The sequence below is a fragment of the Ictidomys tridecemlineatus genome, chromosome 6, assembly GCF_052094955.1.
Source record: "Ictidomys tridecemlineatus isolate mIctTri1 chromosome 6, mIctTri1.hap1, whole genome shotgun sequence".
Taxonomy (NCBI): Eukaryota; Metazoa; Chordata; class Mammalia; order Rodentia; family Sciuridae; genus Ictidomys; species Ictidomys tridecemlineatus.
This window is the reverse complement of record NC_135482.1, coordinates 24,127,370-24,148,719: the sequence shown is the minus strand read 5'-3', so window position 1 is coordinate 24,148,719 and position 21,350 is coordinate 24,127,370. Positions and strand designations below refer to the sequence as shown.

Below are 21,350 nucleotides of genomic sequence, written 5' to 3'. Positions count from 1 at the left end.
ACTTGCCTTGCACATGTGAGGCACTGAATTTGAGCCTAAGCACCACCTTAAAAAATAAAAATAAACAAACAAAATAAAGATATCGTGTCCATGTATAACTAAAAAAATTTTAAAAAACTAACAAGATTATAAATTGATACTCTAAACTTTCCACAACGCTGCTGTAATTACATAAGAAAAACAAATGCAACCACACATGAAGTATGGGATTTCAGTCATTTTTAATCTCTGTCCATACATGCACACTTCAGTTCTCTTAAAGTGCACTGGAGCTAGGAGCTGGGAGCAGGCAGTGGCAGACACCTGGCTACTCAGGAGGCTGAGGCAGAAGGATCATTAAGTTCAAGGCAACTCAGCAAGACCTTGTCTCAAAATAAAAAAATTTAAAAGGGCTGGGGAGGGGCTGGGGTTGTGGCTCAGTGGTAGAGCACTTGCCCAGCTTGTGCGAGGCCCTGGGTTCAATCCCCAGCACCACCACATTAAAAAAAAAAAAAAAAAAAAAAAGGTATTGTGTCCAACTACAACTAAAAAAGGAGCTGGGGGCGGGGTGGATCTGGGGATGTGGCTCAGTGGTAGAGGCCCCTGAATTCAATCCCCAATACCACCAGAAAAAAAAAAAAAAAAGAAGAAGAAGGGCTGTATAAACACACTGGTTCAGGGAATGAAGGTACCATGTTGAAAAAATAGCAAGTTACAAGAGATGTCATTTATGCAAAATTTTAACTCAAGAAACAACATTTTGCTTATTAATTCACTCAAGGTGTAAAAACACAAAGAAATAACACCTAACAACTTTAGGTTAGAGAGATCTCCGAGGAAGTAGGAAGGAAGATGCACCCATGTAACTGTACCTTGGACCATTTATTTCTTACAAATAAGTAAATGAAATCAGATGTAGACAAGTCAAAAGGCTAACAACATCTGTTGACTCGTGGAGACAGGAATATGGGTCTCACTGTTTTTAAAATGCCTTTTTTCCATATGTGAAAGATTTAAGATTTAGTAACTAATCATGAATTTGTCTACTTCCTGTATTTAATCAGAACCACTTGGCTCTGCTTTGACATGGATTTTCTTTCTTTTTTTTTTTTTATTGGTTGTTCAAAACATTAGAAAGCTCATGATATATCATCTTTCATACATTTGACTCAAGTGGGTTATGAACTCCCATTTTTACCCCAATTGACATGGATTTTCTTCAGGCTCAGACCATTGTCCCCTTTGTGAAACAGCTGCTATTTCTCATAGGCCTCTTCCTTACCTTATAATTCTGGAATCTGATGTCACTGCATTTATGTCCAGAGGTCATTAATATCAACTTTGAATTCAACAACCAAAGTATTCATAAACATAAGAAAATTAAAATCCACTGAGAGTTTAATAAGTTAGTTGCCCTAGAAAAACCATCAGGCTCATTTCAGGCGGCTGAGTAAATAGTAAGCTAAGAAGCAATTATTTTAAAGAATGAATTACTAATAGAGTAACTGATTTCTGCAATGTCCAAAGTATCAGAAAACATAAAATACCTTTTTATCCAGAATTAGTATCTCTTTGTCTTTCAACAGTATATATATAATATATATATATTATTCTTATTTATCAATCTGTTACCATTAAAATTACCCCAAACACACAACTTATTTTAAAACTAAGGATTTAAGGAAAGTCACAAGAACACAGGTTTATTATGTTTATTTCCTAAAGAAATAAAAGTTTCAAAAGAATGTTGGAGCCCTTTACTCACTGTGCAAAACTGGCCTTACACAGCAAAGCTCCAGATCTCGTTTTAAGTCTATAAAATCAGAGCTTAATGCGAGTCTTGAGCACTTCAACAACTTTCTTGCTTTTGGCCCATTTTAAATGGCTAGACTGCTGGTCAAATTTCTCAGCAGTGGTTTCATGTCCTCCACCCACCCAAAGGGCACAGTTAGCGATCTGTGTGAGTATCCCCACTGCTACTGGGAGGGCACACACACAAGCCAGCTGAACGAAGACCCTGGCTTGTCCTCTGGTGCCCAAACGCCCAAGAGACGCCAACTCAGGGAGTGCTTCTAAACTGCCCGCACATGAGGTAAGCTTTGGCGGACTCTACACAACAAATATTACGTGATAATTTGCTTAGGTCAGGAGGCTTTTATAGGTACAGTGCTGTTTGCAAACAAAAGCATATGTAATAAAAGCACCTTCACTCCACCCTTAATATGCTCTTAGGTAAGGTTATGAAATGTTAAGTGTTAGCACAGCCAACAAACAGCTTTAGCTTCCCTCTGGGTCAGATGCAGAGATAAGGGCAGCTGGATGGTTCAGTAATTATCAAAGGTGCACAGAGCCACCCCTAAATAACTATTAACAAGGCACAGGGGTAACATACAAGTAAGACTAATGAGCCAGATAAAGAAACAGCTTCCTCCCTCCAAACCCGAAATTTTGTGGTATTTGTATCTTAACAGAAATGACAAATCACCGTGGGCTGGGGCTGTAGCTCAGTGGTAGAGCACCTGCCTCGCATGTCTGGGGCACTGGGTTTGAGCTTCAGCACCACATAAAAATAAATAAATAAAGCTATTGTGTCCATCCGCAACTAAAAACAAAATATATATTTTTAAAAAAAGGAAAGAAAAATGACAAATCACCTTAAAATTTCTCAGTACAGGGCCCAACTCAAGGATCCTACAAACACTTACCAAATGTGAAAATGAGCCCGACAAAGCAGCAGTCCTGGACCCTACAGGACAAAAAGTTAGGCTGGGTTTCTGCCCTTCTTTCTCCCCAGCTGGGATGATAAGCCACCAATTCTTTAGAGAAGCAATGGTGGTTTGGAAAACAATGCACATTCTTTATGTGGTAGCAGACTTTTGGCAAATGATGGGAGGTCAGGATTATTCTTATTATTATTTAAAAGACAGCTATGTTGCCCAGGCTGGTCTCTAACTCCTGGGCTCAAGTGATCCTCCTGCCTCAGCCTCCTGAGTAGCTGAGATGCCAGGTACATGCCACCATATCCAGCTTAAAGGACAGGATTTTATAATGTTAAACAGAATTTGTTGAGAGGTGACATTTCATTCAAAAGAGAACTAAAAGGAAAACTTAAACTCACACACACCCCTTTACTATCCTTTCTCCCCTCCACTTTTGTTCTTCCTTAATGTAAATGATATCGGAGTCAGGCCTGTTTGAAAATTTCTAAATATAAGAGCTGGAGTTCTCAAATTACTCACATCAAAACCTCGGGGGCAGGAGGCACGCTCATGAAGGCTATCGATCCAGAATAGACACTCCAGAATCACAACCTTCTGAGTGCATTAGTTTTAAAACTCAGAGAAAAGGCAAACACTTATAAAAATAAAACTAGATACATGTGGACAGCAGTATTTTTAAAGACAGGTAACTATTCAAAAAATAATATTGGGATAACTGCATAGACATCTGAAAGGGAATCCAATAATTTTAACTGGTTCAAGCATAAAAATAAAAATCATAAAATATATTAGGAGAACATGGGTGTGTTAGTTTTTTAAAAAAGGATCTCAAAGTACAAAGGCCTCTGTAAGAATGACACAATCTATAATCATTAACATTTTCAAATTTCTTCATGATGAAATCTCATTAATATATGTTCATACTTTTAATGTGCAACCTCTGTGTTCAGCACAAGCAAAACAATGACACCAGCAACCGGAAGAATTCTATGACAGCCCCCACGTTAGGATCCCCCTTGTAGGAGCAAGATTTGTGAACACGATGGGATTTCATTCCCATGACTAGGTTATCTCATATGGCAAAGCTGAAATTTTTTTTCAGATATAATTAAGGCCCCTAATCAGTTGACTTTAATCAAGGTAGCATGCTGGGTGAGTCTGACCTAAGCAGGTGAGCTTTTATAAAAAGAGGATCTAAGGGTAAAAGACAAAATGCATCAGTGACTATTGTCCCACAGGCTTGAAGAAACATTGCCATGTTCTCCAGAGCACCATGTGTCAGGGGACAGTGGGAAGCCTCAGGGGGATAAGAGCCTTAGTCCTACAGCTCCAAGGAACTTAATTCTGTAATCCACCAATGAGCCTGGAAGCAGAGCCAAAGTCTTAACAGAGGGTGCAGGCAAGCTGCCACTGAACTCTAGGCCCGTGGAAACTATGAGATTAAAAAAAAAAAAAAAAAAAAAAGACAGCACCCATTCGTTAAGTTTGTAATTTGTTATACAATAGTAAAAAATTAACATAATCCAGGAATAACAAATTGGGAAACATGTATGTGCAAAGCAATTTGTTTAATAAGTGAAAAACTGCCATAAATCTTTAAAGAGATCAACAGATAAATGGCCAGAATATGTAAACAGTTGACAAACTGTTTTTTTTTTTTTTTGTCTTGTTTTGTTTTGGTACCGGGGATTGAACTCGGGGCACTGACTAAAAACCCAGCCCTATTTTTATTTAGAGACAGGCTCTCACCGAGTTGTTTGACCCCTCGCTATTGCTGAGGCTGGCTTTGAAATGGGATCCTCCTGTCTCAGCCTCCCGAGCCGCTGGGATTACAGGTGTATGCCATGGCACCATGGCACCTGGCAACAAACTGTTTTTTAAGTTTAAGAAAATCTGATCAATTAATGTATTATAATTAACTACTGGAGAAACTGGCTGAGGGGTGCATGGGACATTTCTACTATTTTCTGCAACTTCCTGATATTTAAATGTTTCAAAGTAAAAAATGTAAAATATGATCAACCTCATTTATAAGAGGAAAAAAATTAAAATAAGGTACCAGTTTTCATCTCTCAGATTGGCAAGGATCAAAAATCTTGATAATATCAACACTGCACTGGAAGGATGTGAGTTGAGGCATGTTCACACATTCTGGGTAGTTATATAAACTGTCACCAGTTTGCTCACTGCTGTACCCCAGCTCCTGGTGTTTTGACACAAAGTAGGTACCGTGTTCGATTTGGCAATATCATAATTTAAAATGCCTGTGTCCCTTAGCTGAGCAATCCCACAGTGAGGGATTTAGCTTACTAGCATATCTTTATATGCGCAGAAAGAAGCATGTCCAAGCCACTGGTGTGTCTGTAATCACCAAAGATTGAAAGCCATATGTCCTTTTATAAGGAAATGGTTAAATAAATGATGGAATCACCATATGCTGGAATCTTGTGCCACAATTAAGAAGAATTAATCTGCACTGAGATGGATCAAGAGCAGAACCCGCTTTCCAGCTTCTGAGCCCCACGGTGCAGTTTCCCAGCAGACTCATCCGGCTACTATTTCCAAACCCCACCCATGTGCCAGGCTGCATGCCTCAATACAAAGAACACAATCAACCCCAGAGAGGAGAGGAGAGGTGCCCACAGACACAGCTCTTACTGAATGGGCCTCATATTGTTAGATAAATTAAAATCTATGCCAGCTAGTGATTCAGTCTCAAATAGAGGCCACCTGTTCCAATTAGTGAGATTAAAATAGTACACTGCTAATATCTGAAGTCAAGTTCAGGCCTTTGGGCTGATCACAACAGCTTTACAAAGAGATAAAAGGGACTTCTGGTCCCCAACCCACAGCTGGACACATACTTAGGTGCTGAAGCACTGTCTCCAGTAAGAGCATGGCATGCTTTATTTTTGGACAAGAGCTTATATCCAAATTTCTCTGAAGGGCTGCAGCTCCAGGCACTATTTAATGTCCTCACATTACCAACAATCCTACATACATATCTTTAGGTTAAACTTTACTTCATAAAAAAACAGCTGAAATTTCTTCACTGCCCCCGATTTCTCCTTGCCTGAAATTCCCAAAGAATCCCCATCTTCTTGATGTTCTATACTTTGGCCTAAGGTCTTCTACTACCTGCCTCAGTTTTTCTCAGGTGCTCAGAAGACCAAAGTCATGTGGAGACACCCCTCCTGCAGTGAGCAGCACTCATTTCCAATCTCCCTCTAGGGTGCCCACCCAGACGAGACTGCCATCCACTTACCAGAGTACTTCTCCTCATCCAAAACATCATTTATAAATATTAAATCAACTGATGTATACTCCTTCTGGTACACAAAGGATTCAGGGTGCATTAAAAGAAACACACATTCAGATGGTCCTTGGGTTGTGATGGTCTGATATATGATTTTTCAACTTTAGGATTGTGTGAAACTGATACACATTCAGCAGAAATTGAACTTCAAATTTTGATCTTTTTTGACATGTGTTTATAAATCAACGACATTCTACAATATGCTACTGCTTCCCAATAAACCCATTTTAATTTGAATGTAACACGTTGGAAGTATATAGAATACACCTACCCTATCAGGCACCACAGCCTAGCCCATGATATTCTGCTGCTTCACCACCACTGCAAAATGTACATTCACCAGTAGTCTGTGCATCCTAATCTTGCACCAAAGACAGTTTAATAAATGATTTTTAAGTAATACCAGCACATTTTTAAAAAAAGCTTCACATAAGGGTTGTACCCCACTTTAAAAAATTGGCATAAAATCTGTGAGTATTGTGCAGTGAAATATGATACTTTAAACATGCTCAGAATAAATCATCTAACACAAAGCCTATTTTATAATAAAGTGTTGAATGGCTCATATAATTTATCAAACCCTGTAAACATACACAAATGTAAGTGTACATGCATGCACATGCCCATAGACACACATTCTTACTTTAAAACCAGACCACATAAAATATACATTTCAAAGGAAAGTCAAAAGCAGGATGTAAACATGCAGAAGGCCCTGGGTTCAATCCCTAGCAACACACACACACACACACACACACACACACCCAGATATAAAAATAAGCAGTCCATAATATCTCACTCAGTTATTTTGAAATTTGAATTTGAGTTGCCTATTGGCCAAAGAAAAAAGAGAAATAGTTAATAACTCAAATTTTCATAATCCACTAGGGGTTAAAGTATTTCTAAGCATCTTCCAGGCCACAGGTCTAGAAGAAAGGATATATTAAGATTAGTGTTTTTCTAAATGATCTTCAATTACTTTAGGTGGCCTAAGACAGAAGCTTTAAAGAACGGAGTCACTGTGAACGGGTGATTCCCTCTTCAACCCTCAATCCCAACCAGCTGTTTCAGTCTGGGAGGAACACTCTGTGGGGTCAAAAGCTCCCCAGCAATGCTCCAGCACTCACTAGCTACTGATTCTGGCACCGCAGGCCCCAAACTCAAGTGATATTTAGCTGGAATAGTAACAATGATACTTTAAAAACAAATTTAAGTTAAGGAGTGAATGGATTTAGAAATATCAGGTAAATTATAGACCAGGTGGTAACCAGCGACATGTAGGAGGTACGGGGTGATTGAAGGCTGGGAAACTCTGTGGTAGGCCGGGTGTGACTCAACACCAGAACAACTAAGGCTGTTAGTAATGGGTTTCCTAACGCCACTTCCCGTGGTTGCTCACACAGCTGGTAAGTGAAAGAGTTGACTTTCAAGTTTGACTCCTGAGTCCACTGAGTCAGTAAAGCTGGAGATCATGAGGAAAAGGTGTCTGGGCAACATTGAAGATGTAAACCACGGGACTGCGAGGGGTGGGGAGACCGAGGAGCCTCCCAGGTTTGGGGACTGGTTGGATGGGAAGAGACTAATTGGGAACCAGGAGATTGAGAGAAGGATGTCTAACAAACAGACTTTGATATGCGTGTGGGACTTCTTGGTGGAAATAAATGTTTTGTATTTTGCAATAAAAGCCACACCTTACTATTGGGTTGGGCTCAAGTCAGTGTGTAGGGCAGAAGCCACAAGGATTTCCCCTCAGCAGGGCACTACAGCAGGGCTAGGCACTGGACATACCACCTCTCAGTAAACCATTGTGACTCAACAGGCCATTAGCAGCTGTGACTGTCTTCCTCACAGTGCTGAGCAGATAACACTTCCATGGGCCAAGAAACAGATCAAGGTTTTGGTTTGGGTTAACAGGAATGTGTTGTTTAAGTTATATACATGTTGAGCATCCCTAATCCCCAAACTTTAAATGCTCCAAAATCTGAAATTTTTTGAACACTGACATGATGCCGTAACTGGAAAATTCAACCTGAACTTTATATGACAGGTTGCAAAGGACAGGCACACAAAACAATACCGTATAAAATTATCTTCAGGCTATGTGTACACATGTATATGAAAAGTCAGTCAACTTTGTGTCTAGATACAGGTCCCATCCCAAACTATCTCACTGTGCATATGCAAATACTCCAGAATTAAAAAGCAAATCCAAAATCTAAAACACTTTTAGTCTCAAGCATTGTAAGTAAGAGATAACCAACCTGTATGCCCAAAACACTAGGTACTGGGAGATGCTCTCAATCAGAGACTCACAGGAATTGAACATTTCAAAGGCAACAGCAGACTCAGGTGGAATTCTAGGTTCCAGAATATAAGCAGTCTACAGCTTAAGCATCTGCATACCCTTTCTCCAAACATCCCATCCCCAACTGGTGGACTCATCTCACAAAAATTTACACTGAAAAATACACCTCCGAAATTACAATTTTTTAAAAGTGGCAACAATCCAGAGCAGCTATGTAGCTTTATGCTGTCACCCTTCTTCAGTTCAGCCCTGATCCCCACAAAAATCTGGAAATAAAACTCAGAATGATAATAACCTAAAAATAAATCACTCAAACACACATTTTCACCTAGAAAATTAACAAAAATTTTAAACTGTTCTTCGATTTTTTCCTGAAAATAATTTTAAGTCCTCAATTTACCTAATCAAAGAAAATTAAGCAATTAATTTGGTAGGCCCAATCCCCAGCACATGTGTGCATGTGCATACACACTCTTTTGTCTGAGTGTGTGTGTGTGTGTGGGGGGTGTATCAAGGTAAACAGATATATGTCTATACAAAGTTCTCTTTTAAGACAGATGGGATAATGGTTGGTCCTAATCAATCTGTATTAGTTACATGATTTTACTGGCTATAGTCTGGCTGACATACTTTTCCTACTTCTGCAAATGAAATGATGTGAAGTTAACATCTAAGTTCCTTTCCAGGGTCTAGGGGTAGTTCAGTGGTGGAGTACGTGCTCAGCATGTATGATATCCCAGGTTCAAGCACCAGGATTTAAAAAAAAATAAATGAATGAATAAATAAATAAAATTCTCTAAGGAAACCAGGAACAGTTCTCCAAGGGAAGAATTATAACACTTTGTTTAAAAAAAAAAAAACTCTAGTAACATGCCTGAGGGTATTTAATAAATTTCCTTCCACTTCTAACATGTTGAAAACACAAAAACACATGGAGTCTAATCTCCCAACCCTCTTCCTTTGAGAGGACTGTGCCTTCAATCCAGTCCAGCCAGGATCCCACAGAGAGTTCTGGTGAGGCCACTGGGGTATTTTTTTCTCAGTTCCCTTAAACTGTCCTAGTGTTTTCAGTTATCAGGAGCCCCTCAGACCTGAGGCAGACACAAGTTTGCAACCATCATTTAGATGTGGCTTCCTGTGGGTTCTTCAAGAATCAGTCCTTCAAAAGATCTGGTGTCCGAAGAAAACGCAAAGTAATAGAAATCACACCTATAGTCTGCACTCAGCCGCACCTCCTACAATGGCAGACAGTTACATTGCTCTTAGGTGTTTTATTATTATTCCTTTCCCATCTTGATATTAACTGACTGGCTAGCAGGTGCTGGCTGGACAATGCTTCTACATCCTACATCATTTATTTCTCACAACAGTCTCCAAAGGGAAGCATCATGACACGATTGGTAAAAAGGGTAACTTTGGTAACATGCCCAAGGGAGACCTGTGGGGAGGAGGATGGCTAAAGATCTGGAACTCTGGACCATTCCAGTGCCTGTCCCTCAAATGTGATGTGCTGTGGGGAGACACAAGAAGCAGTGGCTAAATATTATGAAGGATTTCCCAGGAAGATCACCAGGTTACTGATTATGTGGCACAGGAAAACAGAAGATGTGGATATGCAGTTCAGTCACAGGGATCTACTGAGGAGACATGTATCTGCAGCCACATTTTGAACTCAATGGTTACAAGGAAAACCCAGAGTCATAATGCTCTTCAGTGGCTCATCCTCTTGAAACAAAGTATCAGGCGCCAGAATGTTTTTCTCATGCTCTTAAATCATGACCTTATTTAACGGCCTTTAAGACTTCCCCAAACTGTGGGCAAATTCTTATATCCTAGATGTTACAAAATGTTCATAAACTATCAATCATTCAAAACGAGCATTTGTTCAAAAGTTTATGAGTATATGACCATGTGCAAAGACTGGCAAAATGTGTGTTATAAGAATCTAGAGCACATAATTTGGGTAGGTGTTCTGCTGAAGCTGTTCCGTCATTTCCCAATAGCCACAAGACCTTGAACAAATTAGTAACCAGGCTGGTCTTCAGCCTCCTCAACTGTAAAATGGAGCTGTAAGCAGGATACTGTGAAGATCAAGGAGATAGTGAATTTGAAGTACTTTCCATCGCCTGGTGTACATTCAGTAATCAGTGCATGTTAACTACTACTGGTGAGCATTCTTTTGTGCTCTGTTTGCCTCCTTACAGAGAAATAATCAACAAGTTCACTGTTTTGCTTCACATAGCACCCCTCCCAAGTCCATGAAGTGGCTGGATTAGGCACAAATCATACATCCTGATGCTCCTTTTCTAAGGAATGAAAAGTCCTCATTCTGATTCACAGTACAGTGATTCATGGTTCTCTTCCTTTTTTCTCACCACCCCCTCTATTGAAAACACAAAAACACCAGAAACAGCAGGGCTGAACGCCGCAGATTCGCCTAAAGTCAAGATGTGGGCAATTTTCATCTAGCGCTCAGTTGATTTCTAACCTTAGCAGCAGCCCTGGAAACTCAAGCCCAGGGTCGGAAGCAAAACACATCCTGTGATCCAGTCAGGTAGCAGCTGTCTTGGTGCTCAACAGCGGATGTGACAGGCATGTGTGCTGGTAGTGGTTGGCAATTCATTCTCCTCTGAAGGAGGATCCACAGCTCAAAAAACACTTGCCCTATCAATCTAGTCATCCCAAATACAAGAAAAGTCTGGCCTGCAACACCATTCATTATTCACAGTCTCTTTAATGAACTCTTTAGAATGAAACAAGTCACTGGCTAGAAAAATATTCACAGACTGCTCTGTTCACATTTCGTAAACATCATTGCAGTTATTCCTTACAACACCCATCTTGTGTAGAAGAGGAAACTAAGCCTGAGAATGAGTAGAGAGCTCAAAGTGTTGCCAGTAGCAAGTTTCACTACAGCGAGATCTGTTTTCGGAAGATGAAACTAATGAAAGTGGGTCTGTGGGGAAAATAACCTGGGTCCTTACAGGTATGATGGATAGAAGTTAGTGAAGGTCCTTATGGCTGAACTGGGTAGGAGGTGACTGGGGGTACAGAAGGAAGGAACCAATTCCAGAAAAATGTCAGAGAAAGACCTAGGTTAGAGAGATGGGGAAAAGCACTCAAAATGACTAGCAGTTCTGAGTAATCAAGGCACCAACAGAATAAGAAAAAAATTCACCTTACATACAGATAAAAATAGCTAACATTTGAGTGCACACAATATTTATTTATTTATTTATTTTTGTACTGAGGAATGAACCCAGGGGTGCTTAACTAGTGAGCCAGGGTCTCACTAAATTGCTGAGGCTAGCCTCAAACTTTTAATCCTCCTGCCTTAGCCTCCCAAGTTGCTGGGATTATAGATGTGCACCACATCTGGCTCAATCTTAACTTTTTTTTTAAAATAACACTCTTATGTAAGACTCATAGTCACTCCCTGAAGAATGGACTAATATCATACTTTTTATTTATTTTCCTTTTTTTTTTTGCAGTTCTAGGAAATTGAACCCCATACGCATGTGCATGCTGGACAAGTACTATACCAGCATATTTAGTACATGTATTAAATATGTTTAATACATGTTAGGTCTTATTTTTATTTTGAGGTAGGGTCTCACTAAGTTAACCAGCCTGGCCTTAAAAACTCTTTTGTTTTTAAAATTAATTAATTATTTTTGGAACTGAAAAATCTTGGGACACTCTATTACTGAGCTACATCCGCAGCCCCTTTTTAATCTGAGTTAGGGTCTAAGTTGCCAAGGCTAGCCTCAAATTTACAATTCAGCCTCAGTTTTCAAAGTAACTAGAATTACAGGTGTGTACCATCCTACCTGGCTCATCACCTCTTTTTTTTTTTTTTTTTAAATAGATGGCTAACTACAGGCTCAGAAAGATTATTTAGGACACTGTCTTGGTGACCAATTGGTAACTGTGAAGAGCAAGAACATGATCCAGACTGGCCTAAACCTGGAGCCCCAGTTGCTCATAGCTACACTCAAATGGCTGGAAGTGACACTTTCAAACATTTAAATGAAAACGGTACTAACAAAAATTTGATTCACACGTAATTTTTAACATGAAAAATAAACCAGTTACTGTAAAGAAAGAAGACTGCCCATATTCTTAAAAAGATGATAAGCTTTAATAATCTAGGACAAGAAAAAAAAGGATTCTAATTATGTATGCTCTTTCTTTTAAAGTAGAGATGTATTATGTATGTCAAGCTAACAAGCACTATTTCTGAGTTTTACAAGATAAAATTTAAAAATGTGAATGATTCTGACTTGTTAGCTTAGACACAATCACATAATTCATTGGTTTCATTACATTTTTGCTGAAGGTGAGGGGGATCTAGGTCAGTCCACCTGACTATAAAAATAGACTTTTGCAATATTAAAATAGCACACTGCCTCATTATTATTCGAGTTACAGAGGCTTAGCAAAAGAGATGTGTGTATTTTTCCTGTTATCTCAACAGGGTATCAACTTTGAATTTTTTTAAAAAAATGACCATTTGATAACAAAGAACATGTTCTCAAAAGAGTGGCTCCTATCTGGGAGGAAACTGCATACTACTAAAAAATTCATCACCTCTTCCTAGGCATCCCCAATTGTTATTTTAGGGAAGCTAATTTATCAAATGAGACCATTAGGGCTTAAATTCTAATTTACACTAGTTTATTCCCAAGGGGAGGGTGCCATTGAGAAATTAATCCCTGATACCATCTGATGTCTCCCTTTTGCACCACGTACTCTCTGGGTGTAAATATGAAATGTCTTTATAGCTGCACCTAATTGAATTCCACAAAACAGAAGCTAAAATCATGGAATGAATACTTCCTATGCAGGGAAACTGCTTTTGCTTTCCCTTCATTAGAGTAGACTTAATGCAGCCTTAAGGACAGGTTCAAAATTACATCAGACCCTTGGGGCTGGGACTATAGCTCAGTGTTAGAGTACTTGCCTAGTACATACGAGGCCCTAGGTTCAATCCTCAGCAACATGTTAAAGAAATAAAATAAAGTTATTGTTCTAAAAAAAAAATTACATCAGGCCCACTGAAGAAAAGTTCTTTAGAGTTTGCAAGATTTCACTAGTTCTCCTGATTCCTCACAATGTCAACAATAAAACCCCTAAGAGCAGAAAGGTAAGAAGTTTAGTCTGGACTCTTAAGAAGTCCAGCACTGCTACTATAGAACCTGTGATCTTTTCTACTAAAGTTCTAGTCACCCTCTCTGCCTTTCTTCTAGTTCTCACTGGATATCTCATTTCCCCAGTAGACAAATTTAGGAAAAGTGGTACATACAAAGTCTAAGTTGGTTTTTAAACACACCCTATTTCAAATCAGGTATCTCCATGCTAACAAAACAATGTAGCACATATAGCATGTGAGCAGACTTTTAAAGAAAATAAAGATGCCCAGTCCAATACAGTGGTGGCACTTTCACACAACATAGATGTGGAAGTCGAACTATGACAGAAACAGCAGAGATAAACTCCTCCTGAAGTTCAGTTACACTTTCCATCTAAGTACTTGGTAGAGACTTTCTCACCTGTTTTAAAAGCGGGTTTTCCAAAGTTTCATGAATTCTACCAATTGCTTAAATGAGCTGGGCCATCCATCCCTTGAAATTACTGTTTACACAATCGTACTGTTTACACAAATATCAGCACAGTTATGCCAAGAGAAACCAAGCCTCTACATTTTTTAAGTCTGAAATTTCTTCTGTCAACTGCAACATTAACTTTATAGACTGCACAATCACAAATTAGAAAAACATCTTCGGTTAGCTGTATTATTGAGCAGTCACCCTTAAAGAAACTTCTAACTGTAGGTAACCAAAAGTCGTTCTCTTCCAAACAGTGTTTCTGGTTATTTTCATAACAAGTTATGAGCTTTTAAAGAAAGGGGGGTGGGAATAGGGAGAAGTGGGAAGACAAGAGGTATTATTCCACCAAATATATTCAAACTGCCAAAACTTGAAATTATCTTGTTAAATTAACAAGTGCCAAAAAGAAAAAAGGAAAATGTTCTAGGGGCTAATTATTTCACTTCTGGGGTAACTGATGACTACTTGGGACTATGACTGAACACCCTTCCTGCAGAAGGGTCACAACCATGCCTTTCACTGTTGTTACTATCTCCATCTGGTTTGTCTTTGGATATTGAAGGTGGCAGGCCTGAAACTGATTCTGTTCTACCTCCTTGAACTTTATACAGGGAAGCTGACACCCAGATCCCCAGTTCTCTCGGACAAGCACAACTCCAGGTATCTCTTTCCAGAACAGATGCCAGGGTGGAGGAGGTACTACATTTTAAATGGCACTTCAATCAGCCACGAGGCGAACAGATTTCGGAGCCTCTTGTCCAGCCTCGAGGATTAAGCTGCCAGGGAGGACACAGGTATTTCCCGGAGAGACCAGCGCTCTGGCTGCGGCCTCCGTCTTTAAATTGAAGCACTCTAGGGCTCGTCCCGCAGAATGCCTGGAAGAGCTATTTTCGCCCACAGCCAAAATCAGCAACGGCAAATTACACTGCAAACAATGGCGAGGGCGCCTGCTCCGAACGGCTCGAAACTCCGGAGAGGCAGTGCGAACACTGACTTTTCACTCGAGCAGAAGTGGGCCCGCCGCCTCCCGCGGGCGAGACACGCGGCGCAGGCGGGAGGTTGGGAGCGAGGGTGGCAGAGCCCGGCCTGGAGACCTCCAGCGCCGGGTGGCGGGATTCCCTCGCCTCCAGGCTGAGGGCGCGCCCTGGCGGGGAGGGCGACGAGCGCCGGCCGTCGGGGAGCCTCGGGCGCCCGGGACAGCGCGGGGCCGAGCGGCGGCGCGGGTTGGCTCTGCTCCCCACCTGGGCGGCGGACGCGGGCTCGGGGCCCCTCCAGGTCGGTGATTCGGGAAAGCAAGGACCCCAGCAGAGGGAGAGGCGGCGGCGGAGCGAGTGAACCCGGAGCCCCAGCCCCGCCCGGCCTCGCCCCCCGGCCCCGCGCGCCCTCCCCGGAGCTCGGCGCCCCCGCCGCCGCCCTGCCGCGGCTCTCACCCGGCTCTTGCAGCGGTGGTGCCGGCCGGGGTCGGAGTAGGTCCGGTCCACGGTGAGCGCCGTGTCGCTGCCTGGCATCTCGGCGCCCAGACTGCGAACTTTCCGTCTCCTGGGGCCGTGCGCCGCACAGCGCCGCTGGCTGCCAGCCGTGCTCGGGCTCGCCCCGGGAGCCGCGGCCGAGGGGGCGGTGCGGGCGGCTGCAGCTGTTGCCGACACCCGCGCGGCCGCCATGCTCCGCAGCCACCGCCGCCGCGGGGTGGGGGGAGGCGGGACCGGGAGACGAGTCTCCGCCCTCTCCCCTTGGCCGCCCCGCCCAGCGCCAGGACCCCGTCCAGGTGCAAGTTCTTTGCCTCGCTCCCTGGAAGACACTAGTTCCACCCCCTCCCACTCTGCCCTCTTTCTCCTCAAAAGATAAGCGACGTCGACACTGCTGACTTATTTGTGTTTACGATAAAAGATGACTTTGAGAGCAGGATGTTAATGATGGCTTTCAATGCTTCCTTTTAGGTTATTATTCTCACTCAACAGGGACTTACTGAGCAACTACCATGAAACAGACCCTGGGCTAAGGACCGGAGATGAAAGAAACAAAAATCAACCAAAAAAGCCATTTCTTTCCTTTTGTGATTCCACAGAGTGTACACTAAGCTCCTACTGTGTTGTGTATTTTAATTTTTTTGCATGTCTGACTCACCATGTTGTAAGCTACTTGAAAGTCCGGACATATTTTAGCATTCGCCATTCCCAATGAACTGCCCCATCTACAAAGAATTTGGAGTCTGGAAGAGAAAGGACTGATTAGAGAGCAATTAAAATTTCAGTTTCCTAAATCAAAATTCAAAGCACCTGGTGCGGTTCTGTATGGCATACCAAAGGGAGACTGGGTTGACAGGTTTAAAGCGCTCTTCCAGAGAGAACCAACCCGAGTGCACTGTGACTAGCCCAAGGCAAGGATTTGCTCCTCCCCTTGGAACAGTTGAAAGGATCAGGCTGAAGGAAAATACAGAAGTATATTTGGAAATCCTCAGGTCGACTTAGGGGGCTTCTTCAGGAGCAGATGGACAGTGCAAAAAACTCATGGAGACCACGTGGGCTCTACTTCCAAGGGTAAGAAGTTCAGTCTCATTCTGTGGGTGTTGAGCAGCTGCTGGAGTTTCTGAACAGGGAAATGACAACATGAGAATAGAAATTTAAGGTGAATCACTGATTAAAGATGGGTAAGAAACACTGATTAGAAAGCCATTGCAAAGACTGAGAATACCCAAATGTCCTTCGGAAGGAGACTACATAACTAAATCGAGGTAAGTCCATCCAGCAGGTAATAAAAGGAAGCAGCCCTCTATGTATAGCTATGTAATTATTTCTAACATATATAGTTAAGTGAAAAATGCAACGGCAGAATAATATATACGGTGTTCCACCATTTACGTAAAAACAGAATGCATATATTTATATATCCTTATACATACACATAATTTATTTCTAATATAATAACCAAGAAACTACGAAAATAAATAGACAAGAAACTGAAGCCAGGAGTGGGGGAAGCAGGCAGCTTAGAAGGCAGAGATGGGAGGGAGATTTATTTTGATTACGTATGCTTCTTAAACTTGAATGGTTGCATTGTGGGCACATACTACTATTCAAAACATAAATAAAAAAAGAGGGTAAACTTACTAAAACCAACTTAAGAATCAGAAAATCTAATCTTAAAGCCAGTCGAGATGTTCAATCAGCACTTGAAAAATGCCCCCCTTCCCAATGCACACCTAGCTAACACCAGGCCCAGAAGTTTTTCAGGTAAGTACTTCTGAAAAAGAAAAAAGAGATGACCCAGAGGGTGGGTGTAAGTGACAGAGGAAGATTTTTTAGCTAAGGTGGCCAGAGACAGTCCCATAATAAGGCAACATTAGAGACGAGACTTGGGACATGAGGGAATCAGTAATGTAGTAATCTGGAAATATCAGAACAGCAGGTCAAGGGCCCTAAAAAATGGGGAGTGTTCAAGGAAGAGCAAGGTGTCCAGTATTCCCTGGACGAGGTATAGGAGATGAGGCAGAGATGTTTCAGAGAGCCAGATTACACAGGGCCTTTCGGCCACTTTAAGAATTTTGACTTAACTAGAGAAAGATGGGAAGATGTAGAAATTTTTGAGCAAAGGAGAAGCGTGATTTCCTTTTAATTTAAGGAGGAAACAAAAAAGATCCCTACCTCACAGCATACACAAAAAATCAATATCAGATAAGTCAAAGAACTAAAGGAGAAAAAAACCCACAAAATTATCAGAAGAAAATGGGAGAAGTTCATTATGGTCTCAAGTTATAAAAGGCAAATCATGGAAAGCATAACCCATAAAGGGTTGACAACACTAAAAATTTTAAAACTTCTGTACATGAAAAGAAGAAATAAAGTAAAAAGATAAGCCACAGGCTGAACTCCAGCTGAAAAATCAATATGGTGAATTTCACAAACAGTACTTAGAAACCCAAAAAAGCAAGCCACAGAAAATTGCATACAGTAAAAATTTTTTGATGTAAAATTTAAAAAATAAATAAATAAACAATTTGTTTAGGAAAAGAAAAATAGTAAAACTACTAGGAAAAGCAAGAATATGCTAAACACAAGTTTAAGGACAGTATTTATCTCTGGTGGAGACATCAAGAAGGATTCCATAGGAGAAAGGTACAAGATTATAAATAATACTCTAATAAATTATTGTTGGTACATGGGGTACAGATTGATCCATACACACACAAATATTCATACAATCTTTGAGAATAATTAAAAAATTTAAAGGCAACAAGTGTGATGGAATCCTCAATCCTGGAATTCAGATCACTAAATAATTAAACATAATAGCACTTTTATAATTATAAAACTTGCTATAAATGCAAGATAGTCTATTACTGTTAACTAAGTCATTATGTCAAATTGATCTTTTTTTAAAAAAATATTTTTTCATTGTAGGAAGGAAGTGTAGCAGGAAGTGTGAATCTGGAGGTATAGCGATACCAGAGCTCAAACTGTACTACAAAGCAATAGTAACAAAAACAGCATGGTACTGGTACCAAAACAGGCAGGTGGACCAATGGTACAGAATAGAGGACACAGAGACTAATCCACAAAGTTACAACTATCTTATATTTGATAAAGGGGCTAAAAACATGCAATGGAGGAAGGATAGCATCTTCAACAAATGGTGCTGGGAAAATTGGAAATCCATATGCAACAAAATGAAATTGAATCCCTTTCTCTCGCCAGCCACAAAAGTTAACTCAAAATGGATCAAGGAGCTAGATATAAAAACAGAGACACTGCGTCTGATAGAAGGAAAAGTTGGCTACGATCTACATATTGTGGGGTCGGGCTCCAAATTCCTTAATAGAACGCCCGTAGCCCAAGAGTTAATGACAAGAATAAACAAATGGGACCTACTTAAACTAAAAAGTTTTTTCTCAGCAAGAGAAACAGTAAAAGAGGTAAATAGAGAGCCTACATCCTGGGAACAAATTTTTACCCCTCACACCTCAGACAGAGCCCTAATATCCAGAATGTACAAAGAACTCAAAAAATTAAACAATAAGATAACAAATAATCCAATCAACAAATGGGCCAAGGACCTGAACAGACACTTCTCAGAGGAGGACATACAATCAATCCACAAGCACATGAGAAAATGCTCAACATCTCTAGCAATCAGAGAAATGCAAATCAAAACCACCCTAAGATACCATTTCACTCCTGTAAGATTGGCAGCCATTATGAAGTCAAACAACAATAAGTGTTGGCGAGGATGTGGGGAAAAGGGCACACTTGTTCACTGCTGGTGGGACTGCAAAATGGTGAGGCCAATTTGGAAAGCAGTATGGAGATTCCTGGGAAAGCTGGGAATGGATCCACCATTTGACCCAGCTATTGCCCTTCTTGGACTATTCCCTGAGGACCTTAAAGGAGCACACTATACGGATACGGCCACATCAATGATTATAGCAGCACAATTCACAATAGCTAGACTGTGGAACCAACCTAGATGCCCTTCAATAGATGAGTGGATAAAAAAATTGTGGCAGCTATACACAATGGAGTATTATGCAGCACTAAGAAACGACAAAATCATAGAATTTGCAGGGAAATGGATGGCATTAGAGCAGATTATGCTAAGTGAAGCTAGCCAAGCCCTAAAAAACAAATGTCAAATGTCTTCTTTGATATAAAGAGAGCCACTAAGAATAGAACAGGAAGGAAGAGCATGAGGAAAAGACTAACAGTAAACTAAGACGAATGGGGGGAGAGAAAGGAAGAGAGAAGGGAAAACATATGGAAATGGTAGGAGACCTTCAGTGATACACAAAATAATAAGAGGTTATGAGGGGCAAGGGGGTGGGGGGAAAAAAGGGGAGAGAATTGAACAACAGCAGAGGAGGTAGAGAGGGATGTTGGGAGGGGAGGGGAGGGGAGGGGGGATAGTAGGGGATAGGAAAGGTAGCAGAATACAACAGTCACTAATATGCCATTATGTAAAAATGTGAGTATGTAACAGAAGTGAGTCTGTATTATGTATTTGGGGAGTTCAAAACCCAATTGAGTCGAATGTATGAAAGATGATATGTCTTGAGCTCTGTAATGTTTTGAACAACCAATAAAAAAAAAATAAATAAAAAAAAATATTTTTTCATTGTAGTTAGACACAATACCTTCATTTTAATTATTTATTTTTTATGTGGTGCTGAGGATCAAACCCAGGGCCTCGCATATGCTAGGCGAGCACTCTACTGCTGAGCCACAACTCTAGCCCCTCAAATTGATCTTTCAAAGATCCAGTCTTGAAAATCTGTGAGAACCCATCTCTGAATTTCCCTCTCATTTTCCTGATACTCTAGTTTTCTTTCCTCAGCTACATGAAGTATATTACATAGGGATATGTGTGTTTGTGTGTGTGTGTGTGTGTGAGAATAAATTTAGAAGGGCCAGACCTAAGTGAAGTCTCCTACAACAGTTGGGTTTTCAGTTGACGCAAACAGGCATCTACTTTCCCTTTCTATTACTATCTGGGTTCCTTAGGAGAACTCCATCCCCCAATCTTGGAATGCTGACCCTCAATGAGAAGGATTAATTAAAACGTTATCAGGCTCACTTAAATTGCAATTAACAGAAGATGTTCTTTTTTAGATCATTTAGATTTATTTCATAAGCTGGTTGCCCAAAAGCTGCTCTGCTGGGCACTCTTACAGAATAATTTTTTTAAAAAAATACACAAATTAGGCTGGGGATGTGGCTCAAGCGGTAGCGCGCTCGCCTGACATGCGTGCGGCCCGGGTTGGATCCTCGGCACCACATACAAAGATGTTGTGTCCGCCGAAAACTAAAAAATAAATATTTTTTAAAAATTCTCTCTCTCACCCTATCTTTTTTTTTTAAAAAATACACAAATTAAATAGCACAAGAGCAAGCTCCCTAGAAAAGAAAGAAAACAAGCAGTGCTCATCACCATCTGGCTCTTTTTTGGGGGATGTAGGACCCAAGGGGAAAATAGACCTTTTGTATGGAGGAAATGCCAATGCCTAGGTTTTGAAAATCCAGAGGCTGGGGGAGGGGGGTGAACAGAAAGACTGTCTAACAATTCTCTGTCTCTAATGATACTTGCAGAAGTCTCTCTCTGTAGAGTAGTGAAAAATATTACACTGTTAAAGTAACAAATACAGTTGGAACAATAAGGAATATAAAGGTTCACACCTAGGGCATGAAATAAGAATTTCCCCCCCAAGTATAAGGAGCATGAGGCAACATCTGCTAAGCCCCAAAGAACTGGAGCAGGCCTAAAGTTTGGAATATTGGGATAAGGCTTCATACAAGTAGTGGAGTACACATGACTTTTGTGGTTTTGTCTACCCAGCATCCAGCCCCTTATTCTGGAAACAGCACCTAGATTTTCTTTGAGGTCCTGTAGCTCTACTCTTGTTAACCCAAGTTGTTTAGGTGAGGCAGACCACC

At 40.8% G+C, this 21,350-nt stretch overlaps 1 protein-coding gene across 6 annotated transcripts in view; it reads right to left on the bottom strand.

Annotated features, from left to right (window-relative positions):
- The window catches only part of Tmcc3 (transmembrane and coiled-coil domain family 3), a 261,814-nt gene that overhangs the window by 53,299 nt on the left and 187,165 nt on the right, over positions 1-21,350 (bottom strand). Inside the window, exon 1 of one of the 6 annotated variants that reach the window (XM_078052991.1) lies at positions 15,360-15,618. The exons of the other annotated variants lie outside the window; for them this stretch is intronic. Coding sequence (XP_077909117.1) covers positions 15,360-15,590 — 231 coding nt within the window. The 5' untranslated portion in view covers positions 15,591-15,618. Of the gene's footprint in view, positions 1-15,359; positions 15,619-21,350 lie in introns of those variants that run through there. 6 annotated transcript variants of the gene reach the window in all.